The sequence below is a fragment of the Peromyscus eremicus genome, chromosome 5, assembly GCF_949786415.1.
Source record: "Peromyscus eremicus chromosome 5, PerEre_H2_v1, whole genome shotgun sequence".
NCBI lineage: Eukaryota > Metazoa > Chordata > Mammalia > Rodentia > Cricetidae > Peromyscus > Peromyscus eremicus.
The window spans coordinates 125084146-125100945 of NC_081420.1; the positions used below are offsets into that span (position 1 = coordinate 125084146).

Sequence of the window (16800 nt, forward strand, 5' to 3'; positions counted from 1 at the left end):
GGGTGTGTGATTCAGTTCTAGAGTACTTGTGTCACATGCACAAGGCACTAGGCTTCATCCCCAGCATCACAAAAACAAAAGCAAACAATGACCAATCATAGTGAAAATCTTACCACCACCCACAGTAGCTCAGTATGTGTCTTAATTTGGAAATAGTCACTGCACATGTAATTTATTACATTGGGGTCAGTAGATGTCCCTAAACCAATATGATTGATGTCTTTTTGAAAATGGTAAATATAGCCACAGACACACATAGGAAGCAGGCCATGTTAAGATGAAGGCAGAATTGGAGGTGGGTGACACAGGATGGCCAGAAAAGTGCCAAATGCCTGGAAAGAAACAGGAAACAGATCCTCTCCCAGCCTTCAGAAGAACCAACCATGCCCACAAATTGACCTTAGAATTCCACCCTACAGACCTGTGAGATAAATTTCCATTTTTAAAGTCCTCCAATTTGTGACTGCAGGGCACTAGTATATTATAGTGCCCTTATGTCAGCAGGACCTGAAAGTTCCAGTTGGTCCATAGCCTCACCAGTGACTTTGATGTCAGTCTTTCTCATTTTAGCTATCTTCCTATAATATTTGTGCTTACTTATAAAGATGAGCTTTTAAAGCCACACTTAATAGTCCCGCATTTCCCAAGTGCTACAGGTGATCAACCACTGGGAGGATCCGCCATCCCTAGACTGTAGGAGAATCTTCTCCAGGACACAGGTCAGGTCCACAGCTTTGGATATTCAAAACCCACACCTGGCACTCTGTGACTCTAGGCTGGTTGTTTGTCTTTCTCAGTCTTCATTCCATGTTAAAAAAAAATGCACATGGTGATTACACAGGGCCTCTTGAAGAGGAGACAAGTGAATTAATATAGGTGATATATTTAGAGGAGGACAGGTACATAGTAAATGCTCACTTAGTGCTCATACCACTCGTTCCCTACAGCCAACTCTCCCCTTTCCCTCTCATCCGCCTCCTTCCCTCCCTTCTTCATCATCTTCATTTTCTGTCTTCATCTTCTTTTCCTCTCATTCTCCTCTTTCAGTTTTCTGTTCTCCATTTCAAGAGTACTCTATCTGCGACTTCTCCTCCCTGCAGAATTAGCTGGACACTTCCTAGAGATGGTTTTGTGTTGTTCTGATTCTCATCACATTCCAGGGAGTGGAGGAGATACTTGAGGAATAGGCTTGTGGCTCTGAATTCACCAGACTCTGTAGCCACATGCGTCCTCTAAGGGGAAATGGTAACTGTGTAAAGACAAGTGTGGGATCTAGGGATTCATCCCTGTCTACATTTCAGTGGTGTGTGTGTGTGTGTGTGTGTGTGTGTGTGTGTGTGTGTGTTTCCTTCTCATTTCAGACTCAGGTCCAAAATCCTCTTAGGCATCACCTCAGCTCCCAGATGCCTTGAGAACTATGTGTGACATGAGAGAGCTTTGTCACCTGGTGGTACCTTAGTGATACTCCCACCATCTAAACTTTACTCTCTGTGTCCCTCACTTGGCTTCCAGAGTACCGGGATTCTACAACAACATTTGAGACAAAATCACAGGAGACGTGAAGCTAACCCTGTTCCTCTTCCTCTGTCCCACTTGGGCCTGCCTCCCATTTCACCTGGTTTTCCTCTTTGCACTCTGCAGAGCAACGATGCCTCAGGGAACACTTGGAACTGGTTGTACTTCATCCCCCTCATCATCATCGGCTCCTTTTTTATGCTGAACCTTGTGCTGGGTGTGCTGTCTGGGTAAGTCTCTGCTACTCCGCCCTCCATCCCACTCTTCCTTTCTGGTCTTCAGTCAGCAAGACTCTCACTAGCAAGCCAGCTGCATGGATTGTATACTGCTAGGGTCAACTAATGAGGAAGCTCTTATGAGTTTTATAAAACCAATACTTTGGGGGGCTGGAGAGATGGCTCAGTGTTTGAGAACACTGGCTGCTCATCCAGAGAACCCAGGTTCAGGTCACAGCACCCACATGGCAGCTGATAGCTATCTGTAACTTCAGATTCGGGAAATTCAACACACTCTTCTGGCCTCCATGGGTACTATATACCTGTGGTACACAGACATACATTCAGGCAAAATATCTTTACACATAAAATAAAAATAAATAAATATAAGAAAGAATAATTTAAAAAAAAAAACAGTACTTGGGGTTCCTTCTTTCATGATAATAATCACAGCACACAACCCATGTGTGGTGGCACAGGTTTGTGATCCCAGCATAGGCAGCTAAGACAAGAGGATCATCAGATCCAGGTTGTCCTGGGCTTTAGAAATAAGAGATGGATAAATGGCTCAGTAGTTAAGAGCACTAGCTGTTCTTCCAAAGGACCTAGGTTAACCCAGATGGCCATTAACAATCATCTTTAACTCTAATTCCAGGGAATCCAACTTCTTTTGACCTCCAGTTACCAGGCACATACATCGTGCACAGACATACATGCAAGCAAAACACCCATACACATAAAATGCAATAAAATAAATATTTAAAAAATAAATAAAGTAAATAGCAAGCTATGAAGCTATGTGTGTTGACTCACACATATAATCCCAGCACTCAGGAAGTTGAGACAGGAGAATTGCCACAAATTTACTTCATAGTCAGTTCCAGGCCAAACTGGATTACAGAGTGAGACTGTTTGGTTTTTACCAAACAATATGTGTGTGTGTGTGTGTGTGTGTGTGTGTGTGTGTGTGTGTGTGTGTGTACACAAAATCAAACATGCATTTTCCTTGGGACTGGAGAGAGGGCCCAGCAGTCAAGCTTGTTTACCGATAGGCTGGTCGTGTTGATGCACGTCTTTGATCCCAGTACTCTGGAGGCAAAAGCAAGTGGATCTCTGAGAGTTCAAGGCCAGACTGGTATACATGATGAGACCCTGTCTCAAAAAGGGGAGGGGGCTGGAGAGAGAACTCAGCAGTTAAGGACATGGGCTTGGTTCCCGTCACCTATATGACTCACAACCATCCAGAACCAGTTCCCAGAGGTCTGATGCCCTATTCTGACCTCCTCCGGCACCAGGCACATACCTGATGCTCGTACGTACATGCAGGCAAAACACTCATGCACATAAATCTAAAACATAAGGAATGATTACTGCTGTTGCAGAGGACACAAGTTCAGTTTCCAATGTCCACACTGGGCAGCTTGGTTACCCGTAGCTCCAGCTGTAGGGAATCTGACACCCTCTTCTAGACTCCAAGGGCATCTGCACAAGCCTGGTACACACACACACACACACACACACACACACACACACACACGTAAATAAAAATTATAAGTAAGTATGTTAAATGCATTCTCCTAACACAATGGTCCCCAAATCCCAAAATTACTTTAATTAATAAAAAAAAACTTAATTATAGATAGACTTTGTATTTCTCACCAAAGAAGTGTGGGAGCTCCTAATGCAGCTCCATGCTGCCAGTAGCAACCTTGGATTCTTCCAGGTTTCTACTCTGAGATCCTTACCTAAGGCTTTTGTTGGCAGATGGTTGATATCTCAAGATTACTGCCTGATACTCAAAGATGCCTTCCCTGTGGTCCAAAGACGAGAAAGGAGAGCTCCTGACAGAAAGGGGGCTGGACGGGTGTAACAGAGTATTCTGCAGGAGGGAATCAGATCCAGATGTGTGGGAACATTGGGAAGTTGTGTGTACTGTCAGAAAAGCCAGCCCTGAAGGATTAGGATTGCCTCTTAGAGGACTTACTTCTATGTTGAGAACCCACTGCCCTTCATCGAACCCCCAAACATACATGGCCTCTTAAATTTTTCCTAACAACAGAATCTGTTTTTGGTTTTTTTGGCTGGGGAGTCAAGAGAGTGGTGTTTTGTTTTTTGTTTTTTGTTTTTTGTTTTTTTCAGTTTGTTTGTTTTTAAGACAGGGTCTCATGTAGCCTAGTCAAGGATGACCTTGAGTTTATGATTCTTCTGTCTCCATCTTCTGAGTGCTGTGATAACAGGCATGTGCTACCATGCCCTGTTTATGGTGTGCTGGGGAGGGAACCCAGGGCTCTGAGCATGATCAACAGGTGTTTACCAATCAAGTAACATCACCACCAACCTCTGGCTTCTTTGTGATTCTGCAGAGAGTTTGCCAAAGAAAGGGAACGTGTGGAGAACCGGAGGGCTTTTTTGAAGCTCAGGAGACAACAGCAGATTGAGCGTGAGCTCAATGGATACATGGAGTGGATCTCAAAAGCAGGTGAGGTCCTTTCATCCTGGGGTCCAGGGATGGACATCTTGGGCCATGGACAACCCAGAGTCACACCTGCACTTTGAGGAGGCCTAGGGAGGGTGACCATGTGAGAAGAAAGAAGAACCAGACTGCTGGCCTCAGATTTCAGCAGTAAGAATCCACAGCAGAGCAGGGCCTGTGGTACACACCTGTGGCCAGCGCTGGGGGCTCTTGCTGTGACAAGCACCATGACCAAAAGGCTTGACCTTAGCTTACACTTTACAGCCTGTCGAGGAGGGAAGTCAAGGGCACATGCTTGGGGCAGAAACCTGGAGGCAGGAACTGAAGCAGAGGCCAGGGAGGAACCATGCAGGAACACTGGCTACTGGCTTGCTCTCCACACTGCAAAGCCCAGGGACCCAGGAGCTCCTCCATCCACGGGGTTGGGTGCCTTGGCAGTCCCTGTCTGGTACCAAAAGCCTGGAATGTTCCTGGAGAGCCGTTTGTCCTCAGTCAGGGATGGGAGCCCGGAAATGCTGGCTCTGATGTCAATGAAGGAATTGGCAGCAGCAAATGAAGAAAAGATTGACTCCTATGAGAGAGAAGGCCAGATAACCTCCCTCCTGACACCCCTTTGCTATCTGGGCTGCTACCCTACTCTTCCCACACCATTTCCTCAAGCGGGGCTTCCCACTCAAATGATAATAATTTGTGAGTTATAGAACAAGTTGACATAAAAACCAACTGTCACGTGAGGCTGAGACAGGAAGGTTATGTTTGAAGCTAACCTGGGCTAGATAGTGAGACTCACCAAAAACAGAAAAAAAGGAAAGAAAGAAAAGCCACTTTGAGATGAAGTCTTTGTTTGTTTGTGTTTTTGAGACGGTCTCACGTAGCCCAGACTAGTCTCAAACTGGCCAAGGAGGACCTTGCTTCTGCCACACCTGGTTTACCCTGGTCATGTTTTAAACCAAACATGGGTGTATGTCCCATCTCCAACTCTTCTCAGCCCTGCACATCACCTGTGACTCAGTTTCCATAACTGTTAAATGAAGGTAATGAGGGTGAAGTAATCCAGTGGCAATCTGGGTGATTGGCTTCCGGACCCCATAGACGCTAATACCAGCAAATACCCAGGCCCCACACAGAAAACGACTGTTATACCTGTACGACCTTTGCACCACCTCCCGTGGGCTCTTCTGACTCACAGTAACTTAGTGCCTAAGGTAGCTGTGTATTGTCAGAAAATGACAAGAAAAATGGCCATAAATGTTAGGTATAGATGTACTTGGGTTTTTTTTTGGGGGGTTTTGTTTTCTCTTTGGGGGCCCACCACCCAGCTGCCAAGTAAATATATGGAGACTTATTCTTACTTATGAATGCCCGGCCTTAGCTTGGCTTGTTTCTAGCCAGCTTTTCTAACTTAAATTAACCTGTTTTTCTTCTTCTACATTTTACCTCTGGCTTTCTACCTTTCTTTGTTCTATATGTCGTTCTCCCCTTCCTTCTCCGTGACAGGTTGAGTGGCTGGGTGACTGGCCTCTGGCGTCTTCCTCTCCTTCTCCTTTTCTCGATCCTCCCTCTTCTTTTTTCTAGATTTCTCCTCCTATTTATCCTCTCTGCCTGGCAGCCCCACCTATCCCTCTCTCCTGCCTACCCATTGGCTGTTCAGCTCTTTATTAAACCAATCAAGTATTTTAGACAGGCAAAGTAACACAGCTTGGCAGAGTTAAACAAATGCAACATGAAAGAATGCAACACATCTCAAACTAATATTCCACGACACATAGATGCAATTTTGTCTAAGTGTTTCAGGTCTATATTGGGTTCAATCCATGGGGGCAGAACTCGTGTCTGTGGGGAGAGGACCACCTGCCCACAGAGCTGTTGAGGATTCAATAAGACAACCAAGCTGAGATGCTCAGAGCAGCATCTGACAGTCAATAGGTCTATACTTACTTACCAGGCGCCTGCTCTGTGCCATGCACCACTCTACACACTGAGAATGTGGCAAATCCCTGCTGCTGGCTAGTGAGAGACAAGGCTCCACACCAAGAGCTAGGAAGCAAAACAAGACGGGCAGGAAGGCACACGCTTGTCATCTCAGCTCTGGTTGGTGAAGCCGGAGGATCAGGAGTGCGAGGCCAGCCTGGGCTACACAGTGAGACCGTCTCACACAGAGAATAGGGAGGAGAAAAGGCAAGGTGGCTGGTAGGGAACATCTGGGGTCAGGTGGACAGCTAAGGTCACCCTGACAGGAAGTGAAACGCGGCTCTGGGGATGCCGAGTGGGAGAGAGGTCGGAGAAGGGGAAGGAGCAAGTGCAGAGGCCCTGGAGCAGAAAGAGAAAAAACTGGTGTCCCTGGAGAAGAGCGAGGGAGGGCAGGGGGGCAGGCCAGATCGTGCAGGGCTGGCAGACTGAGGTGAGCTGATGCTGCTACGGTAATCCAGTTGTAGTTGTAACAAAGTACCTGAGGCAGACAACGACGTGAAGAGGCGAACATGAACAGTTTCTGAGTGTCTGTTACTTTCTCCTTGCTATGATAAAAGCGATTTAAGGGAGAATGGGCTTATTTTGGCTCACATCTCCAGAGCGATAGAGTCTGTCGTGGTCGGTAGACATGGCAGCAGGAAGGGGAGGCACAGGGCAGGAGCAGGAGGCTGGCTGGGTACATGACATTCACACTCAGCAAGCAAGCAGAAGCAGAACAAGATGTGGGGCTTGGCTGTAAGCCTAAAGGCCCACCCTCCAGTGACTCACTTCCTCCATGGCAACCCTCCCAAACACTACCACCATCTGGGGACCAAGGGTTCAAATGTTTCACATCTGACCACAGAACTAAGGTTCAAGGTCATGGTTCCAAAGGGACTCAGCCTGGTGACGACTCTGGATCTGTGGTGGACATGGTGGAGCTGGGACAGGCTTGCCCTGACAGTTGGCTTGTGCAAAGAGCTCAGATGTCCCATGAGAGCCTTCTTAACTCCTTCCAAGGACTCACATCGTATAACTTAAGGACCTGCCTCTTAAAGTCCCGCCTCCCCAAAGCACTGTCCCACAGTGTGGAGCCCAGCTATGCCTAAATCATATCCAGACTACTTCTGCTGCCAATTGTACCCTCTGCTAGGTAAAGCCAGGAGGCAGGAAGCCGCTAAATGCCTGGATCAGGCTGGTTGGACTGTACTGTTAGGCGGGGGCGGTGAGTGTGGCCAGGGGTCCTTTCTTCACAGTCCTTGAGGGTCAATACCCTGGAAAGCCCTTCAGGCAGGACCTGAACTCTGTTCTTCTCCTCAGAAGAGGTGATCCTCGCGGAGGACGAGACAGACGTGGAGCAGAGACACCCTTTTGATGGTAACTGCTCTGAGCCCAGCATGAAGGCGGGTCCCAGGGGAGTGGGGGTGGCTGGAACTGGGCACAGGCGACTGGTTCTAGAGGGTGTAGTAGGCCAGGCCAGGAGGATATGAGACTGGGCTGTGTAAGGAGCTTTGAGTGATTGAGGAATGGACCTCTGGGAGGAATTTCAGAACCTGGAGGTGGGGTGGGGGTAAGGGTGGACAGTGGTGGTGACAGGTTCCATTCCTGACTTGCCCTTTTCCCCTTGAACTGTGTGCCCAGCATTTTTTTCCCTTCCATAAAGTAGACGTAATAGGGCTGGTGAGATGGCTCAGTGGATTAAGGCATCTGTGTCCACGCTTTAGTGGCCTGAGTTCCATCCCCAGAACCCACATGGCAGAAGCGCGCACACACACACACACACACACACACACACACACACACACACACACTCCATAATGAGAGGAAGAGTTCCATCTCCTGGCTGGAGGTCAGACTGGTGACAGGGCACTTGCATGAAGTCCTGGTTTCACCCTCAGCACAGCCACGAGAGAGAGAGAAAATAGATGAGTGTCCACCCCCACTGTCCCTGACGAATATGGTCCACTCCAACCAGCCAGAACCCCGCAGCTCCTGGCCCTACCTGCCAATGTGTGCGGTTCAGAGGAAGCAGTAGAGGACAGATGTGAATCCGGTGCAGTGTCACAGCTGTATGAAAATGTCCTGCTATGGCGGGAAGTCTGGAGAGATGGATCTTGTTAAGAGCTCTTGCCGCTCTTCCAGAGGACCCGGGTTCCTTTCCCAGTACCCACATCAAGTGACTCAGGACACCTGTCTCTCCAACTCTAGAGGATCTGACCCCCTCTTCTGGCCATTCCCGTGCACTTGATTTCCTCTTAAATCTTTTCTTAAAAACCAACTATTTCGTGTAGCAACAAAAACAATTAGGAAAAACATTTTAAATAGCAAGATGACAAAAAGAAATCAAGAACCCTGGGTCTTTTATTTAGGAGTAGAAAGTGACTCCCTGTGGGCGTTCCAGGTCTCTGTTAGAGCGTATATCCGCTGGCAAGCCTTGGCACGGGACAGTCGCCCCAGCCCCAGCCAGTCCAGCACATGCGTGCTAGGTTAAGGATGGACTATACCTCCTGTCCCAGGACTTCTAGGAAGTGAACCCTGCTCTGAATTTTAAAATAGACCAGAGCCAGCATGGTGATGTGCACCTGTAATCTCAGCACTCCAGAGGCATAAGCAGGTGAATTCTGTGAGTTCCAGGGCAGCCAGGCTACGTAGTGAGACCCTATCTCAAAAAAACAGATGGGACTGGAGAGATGGCTCGGCAGTTAAGAGCACTGGCTGCTCTTCCAGAGGACCTGGGTTCAATTCCCAGCATCCACATAATCGATCATTATAGACCTTCTGTAACTCCAGTCCTGAGGAATCTGACGCCTTCTCCTGGCCTCTGTATGCACTGTACATGTGTACTACACAGACATACATATAGGCAAAGCACCCGTGCACATATAATAGTAATTGTCACTTAAATAATAAAAACTGACCAGATTGACAACAGTGTTTCTGAGCCTGGACTTTGGACTGAGGCTGGACAGTACTGGATACTTGTGTGGACCCCCTGCCTTCCCCAGTGGTGGCTCGCACATGAGTACAGTGGGCATGCTGTGGACCAGTGGGCACGGCAGTCCGCTGTGTCTGCTGCCACCCTGGCATAAAAGGGTAATGCCGTCTTCTCTCGCCATGTTTCCCTTGTTGGAGCTCTGCGGAGAGCTACCCTGAAGAAAAGCAAGACGGACCTGCTCAACCCTGAGGAGGCCGAGGACCAGCTGGCTGACATCGCGTCTGTGGGTGAGTGCCACCTCTGCACCAGTCCCTATCCGTCACCCAGGAATGGGAGGCTGAGCCCTAGAGCTGGGCGGCTGGGTGTGCCGGAGGTACGTTATGATGAAAATAGCGACCTCACCCCTTCTGCTTTGGTGTTTTGGTTTTGTTTATCATACCTGGCTGGGTCCTGTCTCCTAATATTGTAATGTCTCAACTAAATGAGCCCCATAAATCTCTTTACTGTAGGCATAAGTCCAGACTTTAATCATTTATATCCAGCTCCAGCAGGCTCCTAGTTACCTTGGCTAAGTCCATTATAACTGAATGTCCATACTCCGAAATACTCTGCATCGCAGGGTGTGGTGACGCACACCTTTAATGTCAGCACTCGGGAGGCAGAGGCAGCTGGATCTGTGAGGCAGAGGCCAGCCTGGGCTAGATGTTGAGCTCCCGGCCAGCTGCACTACACAGTGAGACCCTGTTTCAAAAACAAATAAACAACGAAACAAAAACCTCTGCATCCAAACTGTTTCAGACTCTAGGCATTTCCAGATTTAGAAATATTTCCATATATATATGAGTCGTGTCTTAGATGTGGGACCAAAGTCTAAACAGAACATTTATTTATTTCTCATACATAGACACTAAAGGTCATTTTAGACTCCTTTAAAAATGCTTTTGTATGATCAGGTGTGGTGGAGCATTCATTTAATCCCATGACATGGATCTCTGTGAGTTCCAGGATAACAAGAGTCACATGGTGTGACTCTCTAAAGAATAGTATAATAATAATAACAACAACAATTTTGTGGGCAGGCAGGATGGCTCAGCAGGTAAAGGTGCTTGCCACTAAGCTTGATGACCTGCGTTAGATGCCCGCGGTGAAAGAGAGAACCAACTCCACACGTGGTCCTCAGACCCCCACCCTCTCTGCACAGTACACATAGACACGCAGTAAAGAAATTACACTGTATTTTGAAACACAATTCTGTACAGGAAATAATGTAGATGTTTCCATTTTTATTATTTTGCTGTGTATGATGTGTTGGGGAGGTCACAGTGCTGTTCTGGAGGTCAGAGGGCAACTCTCTGGAGTTCCGAGTCTTGCCAGAGCTAACAGGGACTTTTCCACACATGGTGTTGTATGTAAGGTTGCACTGGTATGCTCAGATTAGAATGTCGGTCTGGGTCACTGGGTGCTGGGTGCATACTGGGTGCTGAGTCGGGATGGGTGCTGAGTCGGGATGGGTGCTGAGTCGGGATGGGTGCTGGGTGCATACTGGGTGCTGAGTCGGGATGGGTGCTGAGTCGGGATGGGTGCTGGGTGCATACTGGGTGCTGAGCTCAGCACAAGACAGAGGCAGAATTCCCACCCACGTGAAAGTTGCCACCCAGTGAGAACACACAATGAAAAGAGATTTGGGGCTGAGGACGGCTCAGTCAGCAAAGTGCTCGCCTCAAAAGCAGGAAGTTCAACCCCAGAACCCACAGCAAACCTGGACAGAGCAGAGCACTTGTAATCCAGCGCTGGTGACAGGGTGGCCAGCCAGTCTAGCCACATGACTGAGTCCAGGCCAGTGAGAGACTCGACCTCAAAGGAGGTGACAGGTTCTTAAGGATGCCACCTCAAGCTGTCCTCCAGCCTCCACACAAATGACCACGCACACGGACACAAACCTGAACAGCAAACACACACACACAAGCATGCACATTAGAGAGAAGGCTCAGAGGTTAAGAGCACTGGCTGCTCTTCCAGAGGACCTGAGTTCAATTCCCAGCAACCACATGGTGGCTCACAACCATCTGTAATAAGACCTGGTGCAGGCATACATGCAGCCAGAACACTGTATACTTAATAAAATTTTTTTAAAAAGAACAGAAACAAAGGGAGTTATAAGACAGATAGTCAGACAAGGGTGCTCGCTGCCAAGCTTGACCTGAGTTTGACCCCATGTGGTAGGAAGGAACTGTCCTCTGACCTTCACACACACACTGTGGCATATGTGTGGCCTCTTCCAAACAGTAATTTAATTAATAATTTTTAAAAATTTAAAACACATACTAGAAAAGAATTATATTAAAAAAGAATAATGGCGCTGTAGAGGTGAAGCCCAGTCTTGGCCCACTCTGACGTGGTAGAGCATGGTCAAGGAAGACTTCTCAGGGGAGAGGACATTTCAGTTGAGAGCTGAAGGCTTGTGTTGGAAAGGAGTCTCTTCAGCAGTACCACTGGCGAGTACAGTGGCCAGGCTTCATAGGCACTGGGGATGTTTGGGAGAGCAATGGAGGGGTTTGTGCATACACACCCCTCTAGTCTCACCCACATCACCATCTCTCCTCTCAGAACTCTCTGGTCCCTGAGGGTGGCTCCACCAGATGATACCGCCTCCTTGCCAGTTCCTCCGATGAAGAACCCTGCTGTGCACATTCACAGTTACTCCGCACACCCGATGGGCGTGCTCCTGGGGATAATTACAGGATCAAAGATATGAATGGCTTCCCAGCTCCTTACTCCCTACACCATTCTCCACTTGAATAACAGGACGCTCATTCATGAACTTGTCCAAGACACAGATTCTCAGTGTTCCCCATTCTGGCTGTTCACATTCCCTTTCCCAGTTAAGGAGTTTTGTAATGCTGTTTTTAAAGCTTGTTTTCAATTTCCGGTCCAAACACACTTTGTTTATAATGACTGTTGCTTCTGCTTCCATTTGTGGGCACACCTGGTCGTGTCCTTTGAGAAGGTGTTGGTCAAAAATGTGTAGACTGAAGTTTCTCAGTCCCACCCAGTCCTGCTCAGGCAACAGAAGTTTTCTTGTGTCCCGCAGCCTCTTGGTCCCAAATAAACACAAAGAGGCTTACTATTAATTACAAACTCCCTACTCTGCCCTTCCTCTTCCCAGCATTCTCCTAGTCTGGTTGCTGTGCCTATACTTCCTGCCTGGCTACTGGCCAATAAGCGTTTTACTAAACCAATTCAAGTGACAAATCTTTACGGTGTACAAGAGTGTTACCCACAGCACTAATGTCTGTTTTTGCTTCATGCATTCAGTCAGGTGGCCTTAAGGACTCCTTTCTTTCCTTCCTTCTTTCTTTCTTTCTTTCTTTCTTTCTTTCTTTCTTTCTTTCTTTCTTTCTTTCCTTCCTTCTTCTTTTTTTTTTTTACATATATGATCTCACTGTGTAACCCTGGCTGGCCTGGACCTCAGAAAGATCTAAATGCCTCTGCCTCTCAGTTTCTGGAATTTAAGGTATGAGCCACCACACCTGGTTCTACTTTATTATTATTATTATTATTATTATTATTATTATTATTATTAATTATTACATTTGTTAGGGAATAGAGAGCTAGTCAGAGAGTTAAGAGCACGGGCTGCTCTTGCAGAGGACCAGGGTTCAATTCCCAGTACCCACATGGCAGCTCACAATGCCCTGTAACTCAGGGAAATCTGACGCCCTCTTCTGGCCTCCCCAGGTACTCAGGGCACACTTACACACATGCAGACAAAACACTCACACGCATGAAGTAAAAATAAGTCTGGCCAGCACGCCTTTAGTCCCGCCCTCGGGAGGCAGATGCGGGGGTATCTATGGGTTTGAGGCCAGCCTGGTCTACCTAGAGTTTCAGGTCAGCCAAAGCTACATAGTAAGACCTTGTCTCAAAAAAAAAAAAAAAATTGTGTGTGTGTGTGTACATGTGTAGGCATGCATGTCACTAGACATGTGTGGAAGCCAGAAGACAACTTGTGGAAGTAGGTCTGTCTTTCCATCATGTGGGTCCTAGAGATCACCCTCCAGTCATCAGGCCTGATGGGAAGCACCTTTACCTGCTGAGCCATCTTTCAGGCCCCACTCCTGCTGTGTCCTGTCTTGATAGACAAGCATCTTGGTTGATGCTGCTGTGTATGTGGGAGCCCAAGTTGAGACCTTGTGAATTAGAGAGGAGTCCACTCAGTGAGTTTCAGGTCCTCATCCTTAGTTCTGATAGACATAAAAAGGTGATCTAACCCCATGCTGACAAGGATGAGGGGGAATGACACTCTTGGATGCTCATGGTGGGGCCGTAAATCTGTAATGTTCCTGGTTTACTTATGATACATCACTTAGCATTACTTAACTATAGATCAGTTCCTTGACCTACTGTTCATGTGACTTTTATTTATTTGCTTGCTTTTGCGGAGCTGAGGGCACAGCCCAATGAGTGCCTTGGGAGCCCAGCCTCCCACTCAGCTCCATCTCTGGCCCCTTCACCAACTGTCAGTTCTTCAGAAGTGACTTGCTGTCTTGTGCAGGAGGCGTGATCCCAGTGACTCTGGCAGGATGGCTTCTGTTTGAATAAATAAGAGCAAGGGCTGGAGCTGGGCTCATAGGGGGCGCTTGCTCAGAATGCACAAGGCACCACAAAACCAAACAAATTTAAAAGCCACTGAGGCTGGGAGATAGCTCAGGGGGTAAAGCCTTGCCTTGCAAGTGTGAGGACCTGAGTTTGAATCTCAGAACCCATGGGAAGCCAGAGTTAGTGGCATGTGTCTGTAATTCTATAGTGAGGTAGGAGGCAGATGCACTCCTGGAAACTCAAAGGCCAGCCAGCTGGCAGTGAGCAACAAAAGACCCTGTTTCAGTGGGCATGGTGGCACACACCTCTAATGCCAGCACTGGGGAAGCAGAGGCTGACGGGTTTCTGTGAGTTCAAGACCACACTGGTGGGCTGGAGAGATGGCTCAGAGGTTAAGAGCACTGACTGCTCTTCCAGAGGTCCTGAGTTCAATTCCCAGCAACCACATGGTGGCTCACAACCATCTGCAATGAGATCTGGTGCCCTCTTCTGGCCTGCAGTCATACATGCTGTATACATAATAAATAAATAAATCTTTAAAAAAAAAAAAAAAAAAAAAAAAAGACCACACTGGTGTACTTAGTGAGTTCCAGGCCAGCCAGGGCTACATAGTGAGACCCTGTCTCAAATAAACGACAAACAAAAGTCCTTCTCAAACAAGGTGGAAGGTGAGGATGGACACTCAAAGTTGTTCTCCATATATGTACCATGTATACATGTATGCTTCATACATTCACACACAAAAAAAAAATTTTTTTTTAAAGAAAAGCCAACGTCTTTCCACTTTCTAAATGGACTCCAAACACAATCTGTGGTCTGATATTCTGTGGCAGGTTCCATCCAGGCAGTAAATCTGCCCAACCACAAAGGAGGCTTTGAAGCCCATGCTAACCCCTGGCTTCCTAGATCACCCAGAAGGCGTGGCTGGTACCCCCAACGCTAAGGAGGAATCTGCAGCTGTGGTTCTTCACTGGCCCCACTGTGCTGCCAACCAGCCGATGAGCATCCCACAGCAGGCGGGCTTGCTCAGGAGAAGCTGGCTGCAGGGCGAGGAAGGGACCGGAGCGGGTGCCTTCGAGAGCTCCGTTGTAAGATGTGGACAGACTGGAGTAGTGTATTATATACTTTTAAATGATTGGAGGGCTGGGAAGATGCTCAGTGGCTGACGTCCTGGCTAGGCTAGCAAGCCCAAGGACCTGAGTTTGATCCTCCAAGATCCATGCACAAAGAGTTGGGTGTGCTGGTACACGCTAATAATCGCTGCCTACAGAAGGTGGAGACAGGTGGATCCCTGACTCTCTGGCTAGCCCGTCTAATCTAGTAGGCAAGTTCCAAACCTTTTCTCAAAAAAAAAAAAAGTGAATGGTACCATAAGACCTCTGGCCTCCACATGCACACAGACATAAGAATTCACTAACATGTAGGTATGCATACATGTATGGGCGCCCACATGAACACATGCGCACACAGTTGTGCACACGCACGCACACACACACACACACACACACACACACACACACACACACACAGAGACCTGAGAGATTTGTACATGCTCTTGCGAAAGAAAGTATGTGAGTGTATTGACTTTCTGTCACTGTGTGCCCACAGTAGCTGAGGTAATCAAGTTGTAAGGAGCAGAGGTTGATTTGGGCACATATTTGCTGGTTTCAGTCCATGTCACTCACTGCTGTTCCTTTGCAAGGAGAAGCACTCACTGCTCTCATCCTAGCAACAGGGAGCAGAGAGAGAAAGGTGGGCCCAACTCAGGGCAAGAACTCAAGGCAGGAACTGGTGCATGAGCCGTGGCGGAATGCTGCTTACTGGCTTGAGCCTCTGGCTTGCTCAGCCTGCTTTCTTACCCACCCTAAGACCACCTGCTCAGTGGTGGCACCACCCACAGTGGGCCGGGCCCCTCCCTCCCACACCAATCTCTTAAGAATATGTTCCCACGGACTTGCCTGCAGGCCGATCTTACGGAAGTATTGTCTCAATTACGAGTCCCTCTACCCAGATAGGTCAAGGTTTCTGTTGAGGCCCCATCTCATGAAGTGCCCACCACCTCCCATACGCTAGAGTCCGGAAGCATTTAAGATGCAGACAGTAACAGTGATACACACAGTAACTGGCTCAAGCTACCACGCCTCAGCGTGGACATGCTTCAGAACCACCTGCAGAGGCTGCAGACGGCACAGCCGAGCACGCTCGCTGCCCTTGTGAGACTGGGTCCATTCCCAGCATGCGCACAGGGCAGCTCACAACAGCCTGTAACTCGGGGGCCTCTGACATCCTCTGCTGGCCTGCGTGGATGGGCGCACACATACAAACTGTAGTAAATAATAATAAAAAAAAAATCCAGTTGTGCAACCCACCATAATTATCTTCAGTTTGTATCTACTTGTACAAAATGTAATTATTTTTATAAAAATAATTAATTTTAAAAGGTGGGAGCCGTGACTCAGTGTTCACTTACTGTGTGTGCCTACTGTGCGCAAGGCCCTGAGTTCCATTCTTGGCACTGTCAAAAAGGGAAAGAAAATAGAGCATGAGAGGAAAGGGAAGCCCCTGCAGGGAGAGGTCTCCAGTCAGTTATTACATTTGGGGCCTGGAGAGATGCTCATGGTTTAATGCACCTGAGTTCAGTTCCCACGCCCACACAGGTAGCTCATGGCCACCAGTAACTCTAACCCTCTTCTGGCCTCATGAGCATCTGTATACACATGGAACACACACACACACACACACACACACACACACACACACACACACACACCACGTGAAAATAAATACTTAAAAGCAATTATTACATTCCCTTTAGATTTTTTTTTTAAGTTTGGTGTATGTGGTGTGTGTATCATGTGTGCAGGTGTGTGCACCCTGCCTGCATAGAAGCCAGGGGGGATCCCGGGTCCTGTCCTATCACTGACCTGTTCATGTCTGTGTGGAGGCCGGGGGTCAGCCTGAGGCGGCATCCTCAGGAACCCTGCCCCCTCCTTTGAGATCAGCGATTAGGCCAGACTGGCTGGCCCACGAGTCTCCTGGCACCAGCACTGGACTGCAAGTGCTCTGCTCTGTCCGGCTTTGTGGGCTCTGGGCTTGAACTCAGTAGGTCTTTG

The 16800-nt window shown here is 48.0% G+C and overlaps 1 protein-coding gene across 1 annotated transcript in view; it reads left to right on the top strand.

The window, feature by feature from the left end:
* Cacna1a (calcium voltage-gated channel subunit alpha1 A) overlaps nt 1–16800 on the top strand; it is a 228042-nt gene that overhangs the window by 106166 nt on the left and 105076 nt on the right. Inside the window, exons 7-10 of the mRNA XM_059263091.1 lie at nt 1642–1745; nt 4094–4209; nt 7474–7530; nt 9286–9375. Coding sequence (XP_059119074.1) covers nt 1642–1745; nt 4094–4209; nt 7474–7530; nt 9286–9375 — 367 coding nt within the window. The remainder of the gene's footprint in view (nt 1–1641; nt 1746–4093; nt 4210–7473; nt 7531–9285; nt 9376–16800) is intronic.